Source organism: Crocodylus siamensis, chromosome 7 (assembly GCF_052110815.1).
Source record: "Crocodylus siamensis isolate JL-2025a chromosome 7, ASM5211081v1, whole genome shotgun sequence".
NCBI lineage: Eukaryota > Metazoa > Chordata > Crocodylia > Crocodylidae > Crocodylus > Crocodylus siamensis.
In genome coordinates, this window is record NC_143401.1 from 30,791,083 (window position 1) to 30,814,879 (window position 23,797).

The following is a 23,797-nucleotide window of genomic DNA, read 5'->3' on the forward strand; positions in this document are numbered from 1 at the left end:
ATCTACACCATATTTAGTCTACTTAGTATACCTACAGTACTGTTCTGGTCCGCCTGTACTGTTTAATATATATTCACACCCTAAAATTAACTTTACTTACTAGAGCTTCCAATGTTCCTCACCATTATTTATCCCATCCAGCTTCCCTCCCAGTTGGATTCCTAAACAATCCTTATTTTCAGACCCTCCCTCTTCTCCCCAACCTCATTCATCCAAGCCAATTTTCCTCCCTTTTGAATTTCCAAATAATGCTTATTTTTGTATCCTTGACCCCTTTCATGAAATGTGGAGATTCACCCTAGCCCTCAGATGCAAAGGAATTTTTAATCCCACCACACCTGAATACCGAACTCCTTTCCAAGGAGGTTCCTACTAACTCCTACTCTAGGGTGACACGGCAGTATATGTAGCTTGTCAGATACTGTTTTCTGGAGGGAGTTGTCAGAGCCATATTTCAGGCTTACGCCCTCCCCCCATTACACTATATTTATATTCCTCCCCCACCCCCTCACCCTTTGATTTTAGATTTGAAACGAGTCTTTACTTCCCCCTGTTCTTATTTATTTTGGTTCCCAACATTGCTGGGGGTGGGGGGTTGCCCCCTTTGATATTCCTCCTTCCATTTTTCTTTTCTTCTCCCTCATACTATTATTCAGTCCCGTTCATATCCTCTTTAATTCCCCCAATATTGTGATTTCTTCCGTTCTCTTTGTTCTTGTACTTTGATAGCTTCTTTCTTCTTAGCTTAACAGTTTGCCATTCAGTATTATGGGGTTGCTTCTCATTGTCTGTGTCGGTCTCAGGTCAAGATTCTGGGGTGTTTTTTACTAAATTAGTTTCTCAAGGATTTTAAGATCTTCTTTTATTCCTTCATGAGGTACTGCTGTTCTTGATATGTAATACTTTTAAGAGGAAAATCCCATCTGTATCTTATATTAGCTTGCCTGAGAGATGCTGTAATTCTTCACTCAGTTCCTTTCTTCTCTTTAACGTTGCCTGTGACAATTCTTGAAACAGTTGTATTTTATATCCTCCCAAAGTAGGAACAAACATCTCGCTAGCCACCTTCAGAATTCTGTGCTTTGCTGTACATCATTCAAAACTAGCAAGCGAGCTAGTATTATATATCTTGGTTTGTTTAAATTGGGGGCCCGGGTGTAGAGACCTCTGTGTGCTTTGTCTGCAAGGACTGTTGACTTTGTTTTCAGTTGTAGGAAGGAGAAGAATACACGCTTTAAATTCTTGTTATTTCTTTCATGATTTTCTATAATCTCAATTTTCTCTGCAAGCTCCTTTATTTTTCTCCCCCTTCCCCCCCAAATTGTCCTAATTTTATTTAAAAGATTTACTGTTAACTGCAGGTTTCCCTCCACCTTTATATCCAGGTCTATGACCCTGGCCCCAACTTCTTTTCTCTCTGCTTTGATCTTACCAAACTGTGCCTCCACAGAAGATTTTAAAGCTCTGATTTCTGAGACTAAACTCAGCAAAGTCCTCGCTGATCAAAGGGGCTGTTTTGTCTTTCTCCTTCTCTGCTCTGCCTGTACTGTTTTCCCCTACAGAAGCCTCTTTCGACTGCAGACATTGTGCACTGTTCTGAATGAGGATCTTCAAGCAAGTTTCTTCTGGGGAAGCAGCTTTTCAATTAGTTACCTTTACATGGGGTATGTAGCCTACAAGCAGGGAAAATGTTTTTTTGGGAATTAAAGGGGGTCAGGTACATCAGCAATGTCTGTGGATTATGAAGTCTCTTCAATGGAGGTCTAGATTCAGGTAGCCATCTCAAGCCCCCCATAGATTCAGATTTCTAGTGAACCAACAACCCCTAGTACAATTCATAGTAAATACCATTCAAGTTAACAGGATGCCATATGAGTGGAGCAAGATGAAATACAAAGGAAAAACAAAACTAAACCACACCTATGTTTCTACTGCTTATTTTGACCTTTACTCTTCAAGCTTGGCAATTATTTTTGTTTGCATAGACTTTGTTTCTGAAACCTAACATTTGACTTGAAAGTTTGTCTCGTGAGTCATCCTAGAGTTAAGCAAGACATTCTATTTAACTGTTCTACATGTTACAGTAACCATTCTAACTAAATGATCAAACATTTCTGTACATGAACCATGGACTCGATGCCATTTTCAGGTTGTCCCCCCCCCCAATCTCTCTTGCCTATTTTTCTCCTAAGTGTGTGAACTTTACTACTATAAAAATCCCTTTGGTGTTGAAACAGCTTAATTGTTACATACAGTTTAGAAGGTCCATTCTTTTATTCCTGAAAAGCTCTTTTTTTGGTTTGAAGTTTAAAAGCATTAATCAACCCATAGCATTGTTCTAACTGAATAGTGTCTGTGAACCTAAATAACCAAACTTTGTTCAATCATTCCCCTAACCTTTAAGGCGTCACTAGAATAAAGAAAAACTGTCATTCATTTTTTGTGATTCTTTCCAAATATAAACATAGTCTGGACTTTTGCATGCCCAAAGCAAATTTTGTCCCAAGAAATTCCTAAGATCTAGGGAGAAGAGCTTTATTATTTTTAAGCCTTAAATTAGACTTAACATAACAAAACAATTTTTATTCAGGTTAATAGAAGACAAGCTCCGAGCAAAGAGTTTTATTTTTCACAAGACAAATATAAACTCACTCTTCTAGCTATAAATTTAATGATGTTCAATAAAAATAAATAAATAATGAACAGTTAAATATTAACATATCTGCCCAGCATTACAATATCAGGGCAGATGTGTTTTGGTTTACTGGAGGGAGTGGAGGCAGTCATGGGAGGCAGGCTGCAGGGGGAGCAGGCATAGACATGGAGAAGCACAATGCAGGGTGGTAGTTGCAGGGGGCCCAGACATAGAGGGGATAGGCACAGGGGGACAAGGGGCAGTGGCCTGGCCTCTCCCCCCTCCCTGTAAAGATAGATTACTTTCTATTAATTACAATCTATACATGGAAATTTACAACAAATTTATAATTTTTCATGCATAGAATCTAACTGGGAGGAGGAGCATCTTAAATTGAAGTCATCTTTGGGTAATATGGTATAAACAGTAGCTCAGTCACATAAGGCTGGGAGTTGCCTGAAAACTCTCCTACTGTTTATGACACAAACTGCAGGCTACCTGCTGCTGTTGGCTACGTAGGTCCGTTATCTCTTTTTGATCCTCATCATGAAGTCTCTTCATTTCCTCACATGATTGCTGGAGATGGTTATGCTCTCGCACTAACTGTGTATTCTTCCTCTTCAAGGTATCCATGTCCTCCTTCAGCTGTGACTGGTCACTCAGCAGTCGACTATGCAATGTACTGCCAATAACACAGATAAATAGCACTTAGAGCAAAAAATTTCAAGCGAGTCTTCCCCATGCTAGTGCACTAGCCAAGGAAAAGTTTATTATTAAAAACTCAGATACAATTAAATTAATTAACCATTTCTTTATATTTGAATATTTCAAGTATCACAACTTCACTAAATACTACTGAAGACCAGAATAACCTTCTGGAGGTGAAGTATCTAGAACCCTCTACATCAAGAAAGATTCTAGATTTATGCACAAGGATTTCTTCAACCGAACTTTTCAATGATCAAGCAACTAAACAGACACCAAAGTAAATTTCCAAGTGTTAAAATATCTTGGAGTCAAAATAAATCCCATATATTCGCTGATACTTGCTCTTGACACTCCCTACCCCCGACTCCCCTCCTCTCCCTGTCTGCCTAATAGTTAAACAGAAAAACAAGACACTTTAAGCGTTCACTTAAAAAAAAAAGTCTAAGCATATAAAGCTACCAGCAAACTTAGCAAAACTGGATTATAGCTTTTAATAGGTGACAGTAATACACTCTCATTTAAAAATTAAAACTAAAAAAAAAAAAAAAAAAAAATCACATCCAAATTGTAATTCAGTTTCACTGTCCAACATTAGAGCAGACTGCTTTGGTGAAGAGCAAGACAGTATTATTAAATGGGGTTAAACGATTTACAGTGGGATACAGTCAGGTTTTACTGCTTCAGAAAAATCACTATAATAAAACTGCTGCCTGTAGTTTCTTTTTTCTGAGTGGAATCAATTTGCAATAAGAAAAACCCTGTGAAACTGGTTTTTAACTCTTTAGGCACTCCTCCCTCCCTCTGTAAAAAAAAATAAATAAATAAAAGTTAGCTACATTTCCTACCCCCAATGAAGAACTAACAAATCACTAAGAATACAACTTGTTCCAAAACTTAAACCTCTGGTAGATTATATTAAACTTAGGTTATCTTTACACTTGGTATAATCTGTTTTTTAGATGTTATATAGACTGTAAATTATTTGGAAAAGGGTTCTAGAAGACAGGAGAATAAATGCACAAAAAAGTATGAAAGTTGAAAAGCATGGCCTACTGCATGGGCCAACTTTTTTTGCAGACATGCCACAAATTAAGCTCCATGCCCTCCCTAGGTCCCAGTGATCTGCTTCCCATACAGTTTGCCACTTCTTGCTCTGTACTCCCTGTCCGATCTGTTGCTTTGCTTTCTGCCCCTTGCCTGCATCTCCTGCTCAAACTGCTGTTCTGTTTTCTGTTTCCTGCTCTACCTGCCTCTGTGCTGCCTGTCCCTTCCTGATATGCCATGTGCCGAGACTTCCTGCGCCACTTGTACCATGTGTGCTGTAAGTTGGCCAACCCTGACTTACTAGATTCTTTTTCTGCAAATGACAACATCTCCTAGGATGCCCATGATTTCTTTTTACACAGGCATCCAAAATTGTCTTTTAAAAAAAAATACAGGTCTAGATCCAGTTGGATAAAAACTGTCTCAAGATCAGGGAAGCGTTAGATTTCAAAAGCTTTGATTAAGCATACAAAGTTGATACACTCAATTCATAGGTCAGGACCACATACTGATAAAAGCACACAAGTGCAGAGTGTATTTTTATTCAAGTAATGTATCCAAACCCAACCATGTCCATCCTTCCTCAGGAGGACTTGTTAAAGAACTTTATACATGAGACAAGTAGATGACGTGCTGAGCTCTAACAAAGCAGGCAACTTTCAAGCTAAGTACACACAGTCAAAAAACCTGAGGCTGAATTGATTCAATCTTTGTAGGTTAGTCTAAACTGCCTAGATTGAACCGAGAAGCAAGTGAAAAAATAGTCACTTTTGATTCCAGAAATGCAGCCACATCCCTGCAGCGGTTCAGGCACAACCTGGGGGGCACTACAGCATGCCTCCCAGCCATTGCCAAAGGGAAGGAAGGGAAGCTGAGAGAGAAGCCCTTCAAGGCTTCCCCACCCCCCAGCTCAAGCAGAGGCAGGGAGTGGCCAGGCCCTAGCTGGCCCACTGAGTATGATGGGGGAGGAGGGGGGAGAGTAATAAACCCTCAACTTGGCCTGCACTGCCCCCAGCCAGGGCCTGTCACACTGAGGTGGGGGGGAGAAGGGGGGGGATGATCTCTGCTCAGGTGGAGAGCAGGGAAAAGCCTGGAAGGGATTGCCTCCCCACAGCCAGGCAGACCACAGCTGGGGTCTGGTATAGGGCAGGGAGGGGTTTTAACCTGCCTCCCACCAGCCTGTGGGGCTGGGCTGGGGCCTGACCACACACCCACCTACACTTGAACTGGGAAAAGCCTGGCAGAAGCTGCTCCCCCACCCCCAGCTGGGGTCCTGTGCAGGCCAGGGAAAGGGTTTAAATCCCCTTCCCCTTGGCATGCTGGCCCCAGGCCAGGACCTGGCCACGCCCCCTGGCTCTCTGCTCCAATGCAGAACAGAGCAAAAACTTGGAGGGCTGTCCCCTGCCTGGGGTCCGAAGCCAGGTTCCAATCCCCATCCCCTTCTCAGCCAGCTGGAGCAGCGATCCCCAACCCTCCTGTGCTAGAACAGACAGCACAGCCCAGGGCTCCAAAGCATCCTGCAATGCTGAGGGACTGAGTTAACTTGAACCGGGAGGGGGTCTGGGACAGAAGTTCTATAAACCAATTTGACCTAAAGCAGTTCAGGCTGATATACATTCAACCACGTTTATCTTAAACCAGTTTTGGCCATTTTGAAAAAGGTTTAAGTGCACTAAACCTCTGTTGTGTTACAGATTTGAACCAGTTTCTGATCACTTGTACTAGTTTGTGTAACTTCTGATCCCAAGCCTTAAGGAGCAAAATCTTAAGCATCAGTCCAAATGTTCACAAATGGCTATTAACAGCCCTGAAATTCAGGGTAGCTTTTTATCTGATAATGCAGCAGAGATCCAACTACCTCATGTCCCATGCAGTTACATGATTTGGGATTGCTGGCTCTCCATACTTTTATTGCATGTTACTTACTGATAAAAATCTGCCTCTTTGGCGGCTTCTTCACATCTTTTTAGCGTCTTGGTATGTTGATTCTGCAGAGACTGTAAATCTGACATGGCCTTCATGCACTGTATTTTTAATCTTTCATAATCATGATTTGGTTTAGGGCTGGGTCTGCCGTGGAAGGAGAAATTAAAACCAGATTTCAAATCAACAGAGTAATCAAGGAACTGTAAAATGACCATGCAGTTCTAGTTAGTAAAAAGCACCCCAAATCTTGCAATTGTTATAAATACTGTGGCTTTTAAACAGTGAGTGGCAAAAATAAATTATGCATGAACCAACCCTTTGTCAATGCATGGCAATTGCAAAACAACAAGAAGAAAAAATCCCTATAATTCTCTTCTGAGATATTAATTTCTCTATATAGTATATGTATAATATTTAAGATATCCAGAACATTAGAATTTATACAGGAAATTAAGCAGCATATAAAATGTGGAATCTGTACACACAGAGATTTTTTTTTTTTTTATAGTGTAAGGCTCACAAATCTCTTTAAACATGAATGAAATTTAAAAAAATACTTAAAAACAATTGCAGATTCTTGAGGGTCTAGTTTCTGCTCTAGAAAAACTGAGAACCATAAAGGCTGCCAATTCTAGGCTATTATGGACTGACAGGGAGAAGTGAACTTTGGACTGAAACACCTGGATAAGAAAACATCCTGCTAGCAGGCTCTATGTAACCCAGAGTACAAGACTACACATTGTAAATATTAATGAAACATGTTAATGAAACAAAGAAAAACTCAAAATGGATGGGAAAGGCTTAAAATAAAACAGACTGTAAATGTTACCATTTTAATCTCAAAAATGTCATAAAACAGGAAAGTACTATTATCTCCACTGTAAAAAAAAAATAGGAGGAAAGATTACAGGGATGTAAGAAGGTGTAGACATAAGATAGGCAAGATATGTAGACATAACCTAGCCACCTTTAATCTGGGTAACTCAGATACTGGCAGGAATGAAACTGTTATAGCACAACCTTCTACTGTTCAGTATGTACCCAGCACCTTGAACTAATTTATACAGATTGTACTGAAGCCTGTGCACATCATGCCAGCTAGTAGTTTAAAGCTGGCCTGAGTCATGCAGTGTAGACATATTCAAATGACTTATCCAAGGTCACTGAGGCAGCTTATGGCAAACCAGCGAATTGAAACCATTACCAGTCTTAAGCTAGAATTTATACGAGCTACAAAAAAGTGCACTTACTGCAAAGCAATATAACCACTCTAAGGAGACTCAGCTTTCATTAACAGAAATTCTGATTTACTGTATATTTCAGACTTAGGGTACTTCTATGGACAACAGCATTATTACAGGATAAACCTATCACCCCTACTACAATCATAGTTCATTCTTTTTTTGCTGGGTTAGCCTGTTAGCACTGTTTTTTTCAATGAATTCAAATAGGTACCTACTTAATGCATCTAACATTTTATCCACTTATTTTAAACTCATGCTGCTATATCTAAGTGTTATGATCTTATTTTAAACTATTATAAATGAATGACAACAAAGGCCAGACTCAAATTTAACTGTATATGTCAGCCCAAAATTTTACTTAAAAATATATCCCCATTCATTTTTAATAAACTCTACTAATGGCCAATAAATAGGGCTGTGCAAAGATTTGGCCCAATTTGGTGGCTGAACCTCTGAATTCGAATCAAATCAGAAGACCCTTTAATCTCTCAGAATCGAACTGGAACACTCCAAATTGATTTGGAAAGATTTGGTGAGTCAGACATTGACACAGCTTTAAGTGTTTTTTCTACATACCTCTAGGTAACAGGCAGATCATGAATGCTGTGATGCTGGGGTGCATGGAGTGTCCCACAGAAGCACGGGGGGCTCCCCAGTGCACTCAGTAGCGGACCCAGTGCTTCTGGTCCACTTCCGGGTCTGCTGGAGAGTGTGCAGGGTCCCCCCCCCGTGACCCCAGCTCAGTGACTGGTGCCTCCTAGGTCTGGGGGGGGGGTACCTGGGGTCCCCCACAGCTGATTGCCAAGCCGGGGGTGGGAAGGGGCCCCTGCACACTCCCCTACTTCTGGCTTCTGGTCCACTTCCAGGTTAGCTGCCAAACACGTGGGAGATCCCCCCCCCCCGCACTCTTGTAGGATGCTCCATCCACCCTACCACTGAAGCGTTCGTGAGCTGTACCTGGTATTTCAAGGTATGTAGAAAAAACATTTAAAGCTGTGTCTATGTCCAAATCGCCGATTCTCCAAATCAGCATCAACTCTTCAGATTCAGATTAACTGAATCAGGGACAGTGATCCAAATCAACTAATCCAATGACTGTCCCCGATTTGGGCTGAATCCAAATCTCATAGTGGCCGCTTCACACACCCTGATCAATAAGGTGCACAAAATGTGTGTCAATCAAGAAATCTTAAAAGGGTAGACATTAAACCTATACCAGAGTAGACTAAGATGGGTGTTGGGGGGAAACAGGAGGGAAAAAAACCCAATAAAATTACCTGTCTTGGCTAGTAGTTGACTATGCACCATGAAACTGAAGCATGCATGCTCATGTGTGCACACAAGCAAAACAGACTTACTGTAAGATAATTTGGGAGAAAAAAACTTGTTGGAAAACCTGAGATCATGTGAAATACTGATAATTTCTGGTTTACCAACACTTACTAGCAGAATTTTTTCTTATGTGCTTTCAGCCTATAAGCTTTTAAATCAACTCTAAACTGAATTCTTTACTGTTTGTCTAGATAGCCACAATATTTTTCTAAGACTGAATTTTCTGGTTTCACAATGAAACTTTTGACAGTTGCTCATGTGATCTTTCTCCTGGGTCTCCTAAAATTGTACAATGTAGGCAATGAACAGAGCTTACGGAACTCTCTGCTTTCTTTTTGACATTACTTAGTTTCCTATCGAATTTCCTCAGTTGCCAGTAAAGGGCACATTTCTTCCACATCCTCCACTTCAACCCCTATCCTAAATGATTACACTGCAAATTCAGCCTGAAAAGTAATTAGAGTTCCTTCTGCCTCATACACAGACACCAGCAAAGATTCTCGAACTCTAACTTAGCTGGCAGTTCAGCTGATGAGGGAGGATGAAAACAGTTTTGCACAGCTGAATTGCTGAAAGAAGTATAAATAAAATAGTGATCCTATAAAATTTACAAACCCAACAATGTATACACACAATACCAAGGCATCTTATTTTAGGGACAATATTTTTTATTTGCTCTGTAGCACAAGGTCTTCACTTAAAAATTAATCTAATAGAATATCTGAGCTTCCAATGGCAAAACTCAGACTTTGAAAAACAATATTTTGTACTTATTCTCCCTTTAGGAATGCCAAGCAAAAGAAGAGTGCTGTATGAAAAATGATCATTATCAACTGTTATACAAAGACGTTCCTTCTTAAAATATAATCCAAACTATCAAAAATAGAATTAATTCTGCAACTGTTTACATCTTTGACAGAAACACTCATAACCTTAGTATTGATTTAAATAAGACTTTAGGGTAAAGTAATTGAAAGCAGTGCCATCTGTCCAAAACAATCATTACAATTATGTTAAATGAAGTTCAGTTTAAATCCTGCTGAATGCATTACAGCTTACTGAGTACCATTAGCATATGTTCACATTAAGCTTGCAATCTAAAATGTATATTCTCATAAACTATTTCAGTATGCAAGATTTAATCAATGAGCAACTTTTAAGCTACTCTCATAAGCAAATGCCAGCATTTCTTTACATCACTAAAATGATGATGTGTATATGGCTATTTCTTCACTTATAAACCCCAGTGAAGCTAATATCTAGAGCAAACACAGGATTTGTAGTGGACTCCTATAAATAAATAAAAAAACACAATATAAGTTTCCACAAGTTGATCTACTTATGCAAAAGTCAAATTAAATACAATGGTACTGGGGCTTGGTGTTGTAGATCAGCAGTTCTCAACCAGCAGGCTGCAACTGTCTGGTCAGTTGTGGACATGGTATGAGTGGGCCACATGGTTAGATTCAGAGCAGGATCAACTGATACCCTTCTCCCTTCCCTGAATACTTCCCCTACCATGATTTTCTGTGTATGTTAGTTCCAGAAGAGGAAGGAGCATATAGTCATCTTACAGCAGCACTGCAGGCCTGCTTATCAGCATAGCTGAGAGATGGGGACATGCAAACATAGCTATACTGTACCTGTTGTGAATCTAGCACATACAGAACTATGTAGTGTGTTTCTACTGTGTGCCTGACAAGTGTACCGTAAGAGAGGTAAAGCTGTCAGACTGTGCAGGAAAAAGGTAGACAATGATGTGGGAAGCAAGCAGGGGTAAGAGCTGGGAGTGGGCAATACCCTGCCAGAAGCCTGAAAATGTTTATGTTCATTACCTCACCCCCACTCGCAATCCTGCATGTGCTCCAAACAGCAGCTTTCATTTTTTGTGTCAGTTCTCTATAGCAGAGGTTTTCAACCTTTCTTTATACCCCTGGAGGCCCCCTTTTTAATAAGTGTACAGGGGGGGCATGGCGAGAGACTGGACATGGGGGTGAGGGGCACAAGTGAATGGACACAGAGTGGGGGCATGGCGAGTGGCAGCAGTGCAGCGTCTGTGGCCCTGCTCTCTCTCCACCCAGGGCCTGCTCCTGTGAGCCAGCAGTGGGGGTGGCAGTGCTCCATCCTTGCCCACCCCCGTGTACCCACAGGACCTTTCAAAGTACCCCCAGTTGGCAACACCTGCTCTATATTCAAATCCAGATTTAGGCAAATTCCACTGGTTTTATAAGAGTTCTGCCTGAGTAAGGACAGAGTGAAAGGTATAGAAGAATTTCAAAATTGGCCTAAAATTCGAGGTAATGTTACTCTGCCGTCCTTTGACAAAATATATTAACAGTCAAAGTGTTCTATGCTCATTGAACAAGCCTGACACCAGCCCCGTGAGAAAAGGCAAGATAGTTAAATAAGGGGATGGGTACTGGGAAAGAACACTTTCCCTTTTTCAGGTCACCAGTCCAAATCCTGAATGCATTCATAAGGACTATAAGTTAATAGTTAAGCTGTACTACTGATAACAGTATACATCACAGTGGTATCCCACAATCACCAAAAAAAAGAAACGAGGCAGAAAGCAGCTAACCAATTTCTTTAAGAACTTCCATAGACCTGTGCTTTGCAGCTGGATTTCAGTCTGTGACGGTGGTATTTGTTCAAAACGTTGCCCTGAGTATACTATACTGAGACAAGAATTTACTAGAATTTCATTAGTCAGGGTAAAAACCAGCTGGACACCCATACCACTGGAAATCCAGGTTTTTAAACATAATCATATCCTTGCTGTCCAAAAATAAATCACTTAGGTCTCCCACACAGCTAATCACTTCTGGCCTCTTAACTTCACACTCTCAATGTCCCACTCCCCCACCCCTGCCACCGTTCCTGTAATAATGGATTGCTGGACAGTCCCTTCTCTAAATCAAAACAATGAGTATAGGGGGCTGTCTAACACTAATTTATTGAAGCAAGTCCAGAGCACTTTAATTTGGGGGTGTTCAAAATTACACAACACACAATCATTCCCTGTTTCCAATTATTTAAGTGTGCTGCCCACCTTCTTTCCCTCCATTAACCAGTGCTGGGAAGCCCCCTATCCATTTTATATGGCAAGTCCTATCTCTGCAGAGCCAAACAGGAAACTTCTGCCTCTGCCTGGTAAGCAAGTATATTGTAAAAGTGTGTAAACAGCTCTCGTCATTAGTGAAGTCAATAAAACTCATGGAACCTAAGCACAAAGATTCAACATCATTTAAAACAGGTATTCAAATGTAGATGTGGGAAGGGGGAATATGTATCATTACCTGCAGTCATCAAAGGTTGAGCCAGGAGATGAAAGTGCAAGGCGCTTTCGCAGCTCATCCCTCTCACGGGTCACCTGGCGTAGCTGAAATAAAATAGTCTCTAGTTTCTCACTCATCTGCCTTGTGTCTAAAACAGGAGGTGGGGACGATGCTTTGCCTGTCGTACCTGATAAGAACATTAGAATCACAAGCATTAGAATCCCGACGTTCAAAAAAATTCTCCCACTTGAACAAACAACGTAGTTTCATTAAAACCAGCAAAGTTAATAAGAATCGTATAAGTATTTACAGAGGTCTTGTTTAAAAAAACACTAGAGTTGCAATATGGCTTGTGAGGGACCCCTGAGAATTCACTCAGATTCCCTATGGGCAAAGGTGTCCTACTAAACAAACCAGTTTGCAAGATAAGAGTTCTTTATCCCTCTATCAGTCATCAACAAATTATTGTGCTAGAATTACATTACATTTTATGCAGAGTAAGAGACAATAAATAGATGCCTGGTAATTTGTTGCAACCCCCTACTAATTGGGGTAATGGTCCTGTACACAATGGTGGAGCATTTTCTACTCTTTAGCGAAGCACCATAATCCAAACATAAATTATGGAACACCAAAGATAGATTTGGAGCACAGTCTCAAGCTTCAGTTTGGCTACCAGGAAAGAATCCATGCCCAAATATCATAGCCCAAGAAAGCAGAAAAAGCCTCTAAATTGCCAAGAATTATTATCAAATCAGAACAGAAATATACAAAGTGAAAAAGCAATTTTGCCCCTCAATACATCAGTCCAGTCAACTTGAAACATCCTACTTCAAAATAAATAGCATAACACAAGGAATCTTTTGCATTTAAATATTGTTTCCCAAGATGAGTAAGCCACCTTTACATCAAACCAAATTAAACAGCAAATCATCCCTAACGCTTCATCATACATTAAACGAGTACAAGTTTATACAGCCTAATCTCTCTTTTTTTTTTTTAAACTGTCAGTAGCTAATTACAATGCACATTCCCTACACAAACATTCTTTGGATTAGGTGACTTGATAAAGAGGTTCATTTCTAGTTATGATGTGTTAATCTGATGTATTTTGTTGCACTACCTTCTGGCACTAAATTAATGTGTAAATTTAGTTCTGCCAAGTGGATAAAGACTTTTCTCTCCTATGTTTACTGAGGGGAGAAAACCTCATCCTGTATTTGAGTAAATATAGTAGGTACTGGAAATACGAGATAAGAACTCAGGTTGAGATCTCTGCTTTTCAGAGTTTTAGTTGATAAATCCTGCTATCATTTTCCTATGGTTGCTTGTGGTCCACAGGCTAGACCATAATTATGGATTGAACTGAATGCACTGTCACTGTGGTTTATTAGGTATTTAGCTGTTAATCTATTATGATTGTGTTATAATCATCATCACGGTACAAGCCAAAAAGTAACAGACCACGTGCCAGAAGTCTCATGCAGCTAGGTATGCAGAGACTGGTTTGAAAGAAGGAATAATCTTTAATGCACTTAAAATGTGGTCCATGTAAGCATATAGCTTCAGGACTGAAACATGGCTAGGCATTAACCAAGAGCATGCATTTACCTAAACTTAATGTAAACAGGTAATGATACTTTAGTACGAACTGCTGTCAACTCTGTGGTATTAGAAACCCCCAAACTAGCTAACTCCTTTAATTTAAGGCCTCTAGCAGTTATTATCATGGCTGCTATTAGATGCCTGGAAAATGAAGAGAGTTAGCAGCTAAGAAAGTGAGTAGCTACCATCGTTTTCCAGGTTTTTAATGCCAGTCCTTTGACAACTGCTTTTTCTTCATTGTTTCTGGCCCAGTTAAAAGGACTGCAAGTAGTCAGAGGAGCCAGTTACGGTAAGTTTGCAGTTACCCAAAGAACAAGTTACAGTGCAAATACTGGGAAAGAGTAAAATTAAAACGATTCTTTAACAACAGTTCCCAAAACCAAATAGCTTGGCATCATCTTGTTCAAGGTAGTTACACATATGTAATTGTAAATACCTAAAAAATGACATTGTATACAGTAATAAAAAGGTAGGTGGATAGATAGTAATGAAAAGAAGTAAGTAGAAAAAAACTAATTTCAGGTTGGTGGCATACTTTAACCAAAGAGGATAAGCTGAGAGAACAAATAGTAAAGTAGGAAAAAGATCCCCTTTCATTTGAAAGTGGACATATGTTTATAAGCAAAATGGTTAACTAATAAGCATAGGGCTACAAAGTAGGGTAAAAAAGAAGGGTACAGGTAGCGCCCCATAGGCAACTCACTGCCACAAGCCTCAACAGTGTGTTTCAGATACAGATGGGTCTACCTGTGTCAGAAAAGTCATGTTCCCAGTCTGGCAAATAGTATGTGTAGCCACCATATTGGAATCTAAGATGGCTACCATGAATTTATGTTTTGGTCAATACTTCAGCCCCTACTAGAATTAGAAAATTAATTCCAATGACAAAACCAACATTGTATGAACCGGGGAAATCAAATAGTAAAATTTTTGTTGTAGTAGCCATACTGGATTCCAAGGTGGCTGACACACTAGCATGTATATATTGAGTCAATGCAATTAAAAAAACCTAGTAAATGTTTTCGATCTGAGCCTTCAAGAGGCCAAGAAGCGATTAATACTCTAATACTAAAACCTCACAAATCCTATCACTACAAATTTCAAAGCAGGCCTACAGTACTGAAAACATTATAACCCAGGCTAGCCTATTTGTTCAAGGTATATTGAATAAACCTGTACATTTTTTTTCAAAATGCAGGTAAGTCAGATATTAATAACACTGTGGCAATGAAACGCACAAACATAAGTTCAGCTCCCAGCAATGGGAAAATGTAAGTCTAACCCAATGGTAATATAAGTGTAATAACATTGATACAACAGGTAATTGCAGTTTTTCATATTTCTTCATCACTTGAACCCAATTTTGAATCCCTGTACTTATTATACAGATTGCAACATGCTGTTTCATAGCATGGGCAGCCATGAGTGCACGGCACATTAACTTGCTTGCATGAGCATGATGGTCCCTGGCATTCTAACAGCACACTGATACATTGGTCCAATATCAGATCAGCACAGATATAAAAAAATTGGCCATCAGAAATTGGGCAGTTGTGGCCAATGACGTGGCCGATAAATGGCCTGTGCATGAGTGCAGCCACAGTGCAGCACAGAGGCGGTCAGGAGCACAGCCCAGAAGCTTGGAGAGCTGCATGCAGCTGGGAAGTCTGTAGTGGTGGAAGGGGAGGGGGGGAGGGAAGGGTTGTCAGGGGGCAGATCAAGACCCCCATGGTGAGGGAGGGAATGGGGCTGGGGTAGGCACTGCCCAGCCAGGGTGGGGTGGGGCACAGGACAGCACCATGGCTCATGTGGAAGGCATGGCTCCCACTGCTGCGTGCACCCTATAAGGGCATGGGGGTGTGTGCCCCCAGATCTGCGCGAGGTAGGACACGGTGGGGTGCTGCAGCAGGCTCATCTCAGCAGGGGAAAGGGGCTGGGATGCACTTGGGGCAGGTGGTGATGGCACTGTGAGGGGGGTGGCTACAACCATTTTTGGGGTAGCCGCAGCTCCCCCCATACCATAGTCCCGTTCCCAGAGCTGGCACTGCTTGTCCCAAGCACAGCCTGGCCCAGCCCCTGCCGAGAAAAGCCCGGCACAGCCCCAGCCCCAGCCCCAGCCCCAGCCCCAGCCCCATTCTGCTGAGGCCCCCTCCCATGCCATCTCACACAAATCGGAGGGCACAAGCCACGCCCTCCCCATGCCCTCCCAGGGTGTGTGCAGCAGTGGGAGCTCCCCCCACCCTCCCAGCACCTCTCAGACAAGCCACGGCTCTGTCCCACACCCCACCCCAGCTGGGCAGCACCTGCCCCAGCCCCTGCACCACTCTCTCCCTCACCGCAGGGGCCTTCGTCTTCCCCCCACGCCCTTCCCTTCCACCAAAACAGACTCACCAGTTGCATGCAGCTGTCCCTGCTGTATCAGAAATCGGATCCCTATTGGCCGATATGCCTCCTTAAAAATCAGCTATTGGTATCAGCCCCAAAAATCTCTATTGGAGGACTCCTATGGCATTCCATCGTGCGCTTGCAATGTATTATTCAAAGGTATTCTACAGGTAATGGTTCACGCATGTTTATGATAGGAACATAACTGTCATTTTCAGCTTGTCAACCACACTGGTCAGGGTACGGCAATGGTGGCTTAGGTTCAAGTGCACTTCGCCAAATAAGACTTTGATAATTGGCTCTACAGACATAGTGCAGAAGGCAATCTACATGTCTGATGATGATGAACAAGCTATTTGGTCAAGAAGAGTCCATAATTAAGTAAAGACTAATCCCAGGGCAGTGTCTGTTTCATTTATAAACTTTATAAATTCTGAGATCAAGGCTGGGCTAGGAATTCAAGCACATTAAAGTGATGAGAGATATTCTTTATTCCCCAACCACATTCCTTGTGACCCAGGTGGCAATGCCCGAATACATTATAACCTTCTTTGACAAGAACATCCTTGTGCACAGTTAAAAATCTAAGCTAAGGAATACTGGTTTCCTGGTCACAAATGCAGCATAACAGCCATACAACTTCTATGACAAGCTCCTTCATGATATATTGCCTTAAGTCTCAAAACTGGACAACATCTACTATCTTTAATCCAGTGAACTGTCAGTTTAATAAATACTTTCAGTAAAAGTTGCGATCTCAAAATTTTAAAACCTGTTGGATAGAACAGTGACTTTCATGCAGCTGTAGTAAGCTATTGTTTCTGAAGTACTGACAAAGTAAAACAAGTGAGATATTTTTCAGTGAAATATTAGATCAAAGATTTATGCCCTTCATTTTATGTAAAAATAGGTTTACGTAATCCAGCTAGTTCCCCCTCATCCTCACATAGAAATCCAAAAAGCTGATCTTTGCTCAATTTAATAAGAGCCTTACATTTTCAATAATGCTATGAGACCTTTTGTGCTATTAAGTGCACCTTCCATACGCTCCAAATATCCTCAGTAAGCTTTTAGCTCATAGGAAAAAAAAAATCAATATTCTTCATTTCGCCTTAAAAGAGACTTTTCTAGATGAATGCTAAAAGCCATTAATTTCATCTGACGTCTTGATACAGTGTAAAGAAAGTGATCTCTGCTTCCAGCTCTGTATTCTTTTTCCACCTAACTGAATACTTTACACAAAAGTGTTTCCTTTCTATACTTTAACCAAATATACTGGTCTTAGCAAGCAAAAACCTAAAGTTAAAAGCTCCATTCTCCTTTCAGCAACTTAACTGTTTTTTTAACACAAACTGGATTTGTCAAAAAGTAGGGATGCACTGATGGACATTTTGGGGGCTGATACTGATAGCCGATTTTTAAGGAGGCATATTGGCCAATACTGATCTGATTTCTGATACAGCTGAGTCCAGCTGGTAAGTCCATTGTGGTGAAAGGGGAAGGAGAGGGAAGGGGCATAGGGGGAAGATCAGCACCCTCCACAGTGAGTGAGGGAGTGGGGTTGGGGTAGATGCTGCCCAGCCAGGGCAGGGCTGGTATGGGACAGAGCCACAGCTCGTCTAACAAGGTGGGGAGCAGCTCCCGTCACTGTATACCGCTTGTCTGGTGGCTCCCACCACTGCTCCCGCTGCTTATGCAGGACAGCATGGGAGGGTGCCCCTGGATCTGCATAGGGTGGGGCAGGGTGAGCTGCAGCCGGCGTCATGCTGTGCTACACTCATGGCAGGCAGCTGGGAGGAGGTTGGGGGGGGGCCTACGGTGAAATCTGGGGTGGCTGCAGGCCCCCCCCATAGTTGTCCCCCAGCACCACTGCCACCTGCCCCAAACAGTGCAGTGTGGCCCCTGGTCCCAGCCTGCACCTGCAGCCTGCTCTGCCCAGCCCCGGGGGGCACAGCCCCCTCCCCCTGTGCCCTCCTGGACAAGCGGTGGGAGCAGCAGCAAGAGCTGCTGGAAGAGCGACGCACAGCAGCAGGAGCCACCCCACCACCTTCACCAAGGCTCTGTCCTGCCCCTGCTCCACCCTGCCTGGGCAGTGCCTACCCCAGCCCCACTCCCTCCCTCACTACAGGGGGCTGCCCCCCCGACCCTTCCAGCACACCGGACTTACCAGCTGGGTGCAGCTCTCCACGCTGCTGGGCTGTGCTCCTCGCTTCCTGCCTGTGTGCTGCGCTACGGCTGTACACACCCACCAGCATTTATCAGTCAAAGTATTAGACACTTCAGGCTGATATCAGATATAGTCAATTTGCTTTACACCCATGCCAATCTAATACCTGACTGATGTACTGGTGCACCTCTGTCAAAAAGTATTTATTACAACTGCTGCCAAGTTCTACTTACATAATCCTCACAACTAATTTTTTACCTTGAGCATCAAGAAACAATCAGTATGCAAGTCACCTTTTCTAGCTTACCTCCAGATAAGCTGTGTTCTATTCTAACCATAGAAATGGCCTTACTGGTATAGTGGGCTAAATGCCAGAAAGTTATCAGACTCTGATGCTGACTAAAATATTCTCTCAACTGCAGCTGCTGGCAGCCACGTGTTACAGACATAGGGATGAAAATAAATGGGACCAAAGGTGTATGCATGATACTAATCAATGCTCATAAGAGTGGCAGGATCTCTCCCTTAAAAAACATAGTGGAAATTAGGGCATGTGATGCCCAGCCCACTGTGAGACACAAGGAGAGCCAAAAAGCATAACCACAGTCCAAAATCCTTCTACATGATAAAGAGGGATTGAAGTTAAGGTACAAGTTAAGGTACTCTTTTCCAGTAATTAGCCAAGTAGAAGAATGGAAAGTAAGCATCCTGATCCAACATACAAAACCAGCAAAATACAAGGGATATAAACTATTTAGGAAGTATTTAAACTCAATAGTTTGTCAAGACTGTAATAAAAAGGGAAATTACTTTCATCTAAAGTTAAAAGACCTAGATTGTGACAGAGAATAAAAAACAGAAGTCAAAAAAAATTTGGTAGAAGTGTTCTAATGTAGTATAATGTTGACTTTGCCAGTTAGTGGATTCTCCATTCATTTGTGGTCTTTCAACAAGTTGCAACATAAATTTTAATACCTGTTTACCAAAGAGCAAGTGACAAATGTGAGGTGAGGTATCTTTACAAAATGTAAACTGTGCATTTGCATTACTGCAGAAAAAGTAAACACATTTCCATGGACTGACCTGGAGGAAGAACTAGGACAGCTATTCAAAAAGCTAGAAACACACAATGTTTGCCATCACCTAAAAGGCTATTATAAAACAGGTTCGTAGACTCTTAAGGCAAGACGTTTCAACATAATTATTTTACTACATAAAGAAGTAGAACCTTTGCAGTAAAGTGAAATGACAATGATTTTAAAAGGACAGGTAAAAATAACTGATAGGACCATTGATAAATGAGGATTAAGATTGGAGAAAAAAAATTAAGAATCTTCATATCCCCTTTGTTTAAAAGTATATTGCTTTGGAGCAACAAAGAAATAAGGGCATATGATAAAGCACGCTCAGGGAGCATTAATGATAATCTTTATCTCAGCAAATCCTGGGCTGAGCTGGTAAACCCTACAAGAAACAGAGTAGGACAGTACTCATAGTGGAAATAACATATGTGGAGAAGCTTGTTAGTAGCAGATATATCACCACTTGTCACCTGAAGACCATAAAACCAGTGGTGCTACATATTGCAATGGCAATCTTACTGAGAAAAGCCAGTACAATGACAAGCTAGAAGAGAGAATGGCATTCGTGTCCAAGTGAACAGAATCCGCTGCAGAGATGCTGAAAGATTTGACCAATATAATGGGATGGTATTGGCTAAGTTGATGTAGGAGTATAAAGTGGAATGAAGGTGCAACTGAACCTAGGAATTTAAGTTTAAAGACAAAAGAAGGTGGAAATGCCATGTCAATAGGCACGCTTGACAAGGGAACCCAATGAAAATGTGGGAAGGACAGAGTTGGCATAATTCATCAGTACACAATTCGAAAAAAAGGTTGAAAGGGAAGAATAATTAAATGTCAAGAGCCCAGAATTTATTTTTATTCAGAAACACAGAATGCTTAACAGCAGATTATTCTTAGAATCATGCTGCCTTCTATCTGCATGTAAAATGTGGATTTGAATTAAGTGGTGTTTCTGCTCAATAATGTGAAAAGAAAAACACAAATCTTTATGCTCTACATCATAACAAGCAATCAAAAGTATAGGCTAGATCAGTAGCTACATGACAGTGGGCTACAGAAAGGTGCAATAATCAAATTTCAGACATGCTAATCTTGGCATTTTTGGCAAGAGTGCTTTGCGAGAAGCATTAGGTAACAGGAGAGTATAAGGAGTCATGGAGAAGTGACCAAATAAAACATGAAACTAATCTGAAGTATGACACTTAATTAAGGAGGGTAGCCTGTTCCAAAAGGTGTTGAGAAGGAAAAAGATCTGCTACTTACAGTGGAGAAAAGGAATGCAAATTGATTTTTGGAAGGGACCAGGGAAAGAGATGAAGAACAAAAAATGAGAGGTGGGGTAAAAGTCTGTTCTTTTCAGGGAACTGCAACAGACAGATTCTGGAAACTCATTAAAAAGAAAACAGTGGGTTACCAAATTTTTAGGGAGAATTTTTTTCTGTACAGAGGTGGCACTCTACTTTCTTCCAAACTTATCCCTTCCCCATTCTTCGTGGTTCAGAATGATAGCTGCTGAGGGAAGATGAGGAAACGCTTTATCCATGGCACGTGCTACAGGTGAGAATAACTAGTATTGTATGATCCCAGCTAATTTCAGTTACAGCTGACATCAAAGCTAAAACATTTCACTGAAAAAAGGTTGTGCTGTTCTCTCCCTGCTCCTAGTAATCCAAAAGAAAGCAGGTACAGGTTGGGGATAGAAAGAATAAAAATTACTACCCCACCAAGCCATGGAAAATGAGGTTGAGGGTAAGTAAATATTGAATTCTGGATTTCTTAACTCAGTTGATTAACAGACAAATAGATGAAAAACTCTCATCTTGTGAATCCTATTGTGTGTAGCTTCATGCAACACAGCAATGCCACCAAACTCCAGAGTACTATGGCTATGATGGAACTCACTTGCAGAATCAAGCATTATTAGTATCGTCTGTTAAATCTGCACCATACCCAAGCCTAAATAATCATCTCACCGTTCAGGGTACAGCATAGGCCAGGGATTCCACTGACTTCCATGGGACCATGATTTCACCCTGGATTCTTGCCTAGCTATGAAGATTTAGTTAAAGATAAAATTACACTTGAAATTTTGAAATCATGGTAAATTCTTTTAATTTTATTTAATAAGCCACAGAATCATAGAATCAATGAGTCGGAAGGGACCTAGACAGATCATTGAGTCTGACCCCCTGCCATGGGCAGGAATGAGCACTGGGGGTGGGAGGGGTCATAAGACCCCAGCCAGGTGCCTATGCAGTCTCCCTGAAGATTTCCAGGGAAGGTGAGAGCTGGATATGAAATGAAAGGATATTTTACACTAAATTTTAATAATAAAAAATTACTACTTACAGTGCTAGCAGATAACTACTTAAGGCAATTCTTAAATAAGACTGCAATCAGATTTATATTTAGCTATTCTTCAAACGCACTATTTCATACCATGCCAGAGATGTTTAGTACCTACAGGACCACAAAACAAATCAGCCAAATTCTAACCTCTGTTTTGCAGCCGATGTTTCAGAAGAAGGATTGGCATGGGGAGGGAGAAACGAACCTGTAAAGTTCTGTTAATAAGTGAAAAATTTCTTCTTAGTTTCTTCATGTGACAAGACCAAGCCCTGAAGCATGAGATTTCTAGATAACACAAGATCCAATTCCTTGTCTATCCCTTTGTCAAGCTGCTGCCAAATACACGACACACAAATGACTATGCCCAGAACACCCATATCCTATCACACTTATCCCTTCCATTGTCAAGCTCCATCCTGAAGCAGTTCAGGTTCCTCATCCCTAACATCTCCAAATCAAATCAGAAGACCCTTTAATCTCTCCAGATCGAATCGGAACCCTCTAAATAGATTCGGAAAGATTCGTTGATTCGGACATAGACATAGCTTTAAATGTTTTTTCTACATACCTCCAGGTACCAGGCAGCTCATGAATGCTGAGATGGTGGGGCAGACGCAGTGTTCCATAGGAGTGTGGGAGGCTCCCCAGCGCGCTCAGCAGCACACCCAGAAGTGAACCAGAAGCACTTCTGGTCCACTTCCAGGTCTGCCAGGGAGCGTGCTGGGCCCCTTCCCCCCCACGGCTCAGCAACTGGTGTCTCCTGGGTCTGGGGGGACACCCAGGGTCCCCCTGCGGCTGATTCCTGAGCCAAGGGGCATTGGGGGGGGGCCTGTGTGCTTATTGGTAGACCTGGAAATAGACCAGAAGTACTTCCGGTGCACTTCCAGGTTCACTGCCGAGCACGTGGGGGTCCCCCCTGCGCTCCCACAGGACGTTCCATCTGCCCCAGCACTGCAGCATCCACAGGTCGCGCCTGGTACCTCAAAGAATGTAGAAAACAACATTTAAAGCTGTGTCTATGGCTGAATCACTGATTCTCTGACTCTGCATCGAATCTTCAGATTCAGATTCAGCCAAAGCAAATCAGGGACAGCGATCCAAATCAACAAATCGAAACCCTGTCCCCAGTTTGAGCCAAATCCAAATCAAATATGTCCTGTTTCACACACCCCTAATAAATGCCCCAGCAACTGCTGTGTGTTAACTTATCTAAGGTAGTTTTGTAACTACAAATAAACTGCTTTTTAGCTACTGATTTCCAAGACAAAATGTGCTCAGAGCATTTACTGTCAAAAGAAAAATTCTTCTTAAAAGTTTAGAAAAATATGGAGAACAATTTCTCCACAGCCACATTTATGTGGGACCAAGAGAAGTGCTGGGGGAAAAAATAGAGCCACTTACTTTACAAACAAAATAAATACTAAACAATTACCCCAGAAGTTGCTGTGTAAATCTTCCAGAATCAGAATTTTTTTCTGCAAAACTTGAATGACCTTTTTGGAAGTCTCTGTTTTTATATAAACAATCGCATGTCCAATATAATATATTACGTAAAATTACCATGAAAATCTCCTATGATGCATTAAGAGAGGAATAACTTTATCTAGTTTATACAATAAACACATTTTGATTACCAACTGAAAGCTAGATCATACTTCTACAACCAACCCTGAATAAGTGACAGCATGTAGTTGTAATACCTCAAGATAATATCTTTCCTCACAAATATCCCTTTACGCTAAAAAGTGAAAATAAACTATAACCCAACAGCAGCAGATAGCTTAGGGCTAGCCCACATTATGGAACTGCTGCCACTACGTCTATGCTGGCTGGCCTACTTGTATTGTTGGAAAGCAGATTGTAATCCTGCTATTAGTGTTCTGATGAAGTTTGTTCATTTGTTTTGACATACCATTTCCTGCTGGCTGAATGTTATGTTGGAACAGGGTCAGGCACAATATGGCCCATAGGCCAAATCTAGCCCATCAGGAAATTTCATCTGGCCCACAGGTGCCCACTAACTAACTGTACCCCACCCA

General features: G+C 41.5%; 1 protein-coding gene across 2 annotated transcripts in view; it reads right to left on the reverse strand.

The window, feature by feature from the left end:
- The window catches only part of DLG5 (discs large MAGUK scaffold protein 5), a 194,605-nt gene that overhangs the window by 75,362 nt on the left and 95,446 nt on the right, over window positions 1-23,797 (reverse strand). For both annotated transcript variants that reach the window (XM_090057165.1, XM_090057164.1), the window contains exons 3-5: window positions 12,189-12,354; window positions 6,314-6,457; window positions 3,134-3,317 (exon numbers count right to left, since the gene is read on the reverse strand). In XM_090057165.1, coding sequence (XP_089913291.1) covers window positions 3,134-3,317; window positions 6,314-6,457; window positions 12,189-12,354 — 494 coding nt within the window. The remainder of the gene's footprint in view (window positions 1-3,133; window positions 3,318-6,313; window positions 6,458-12,188; window positions 12,355-23,797) is intronic.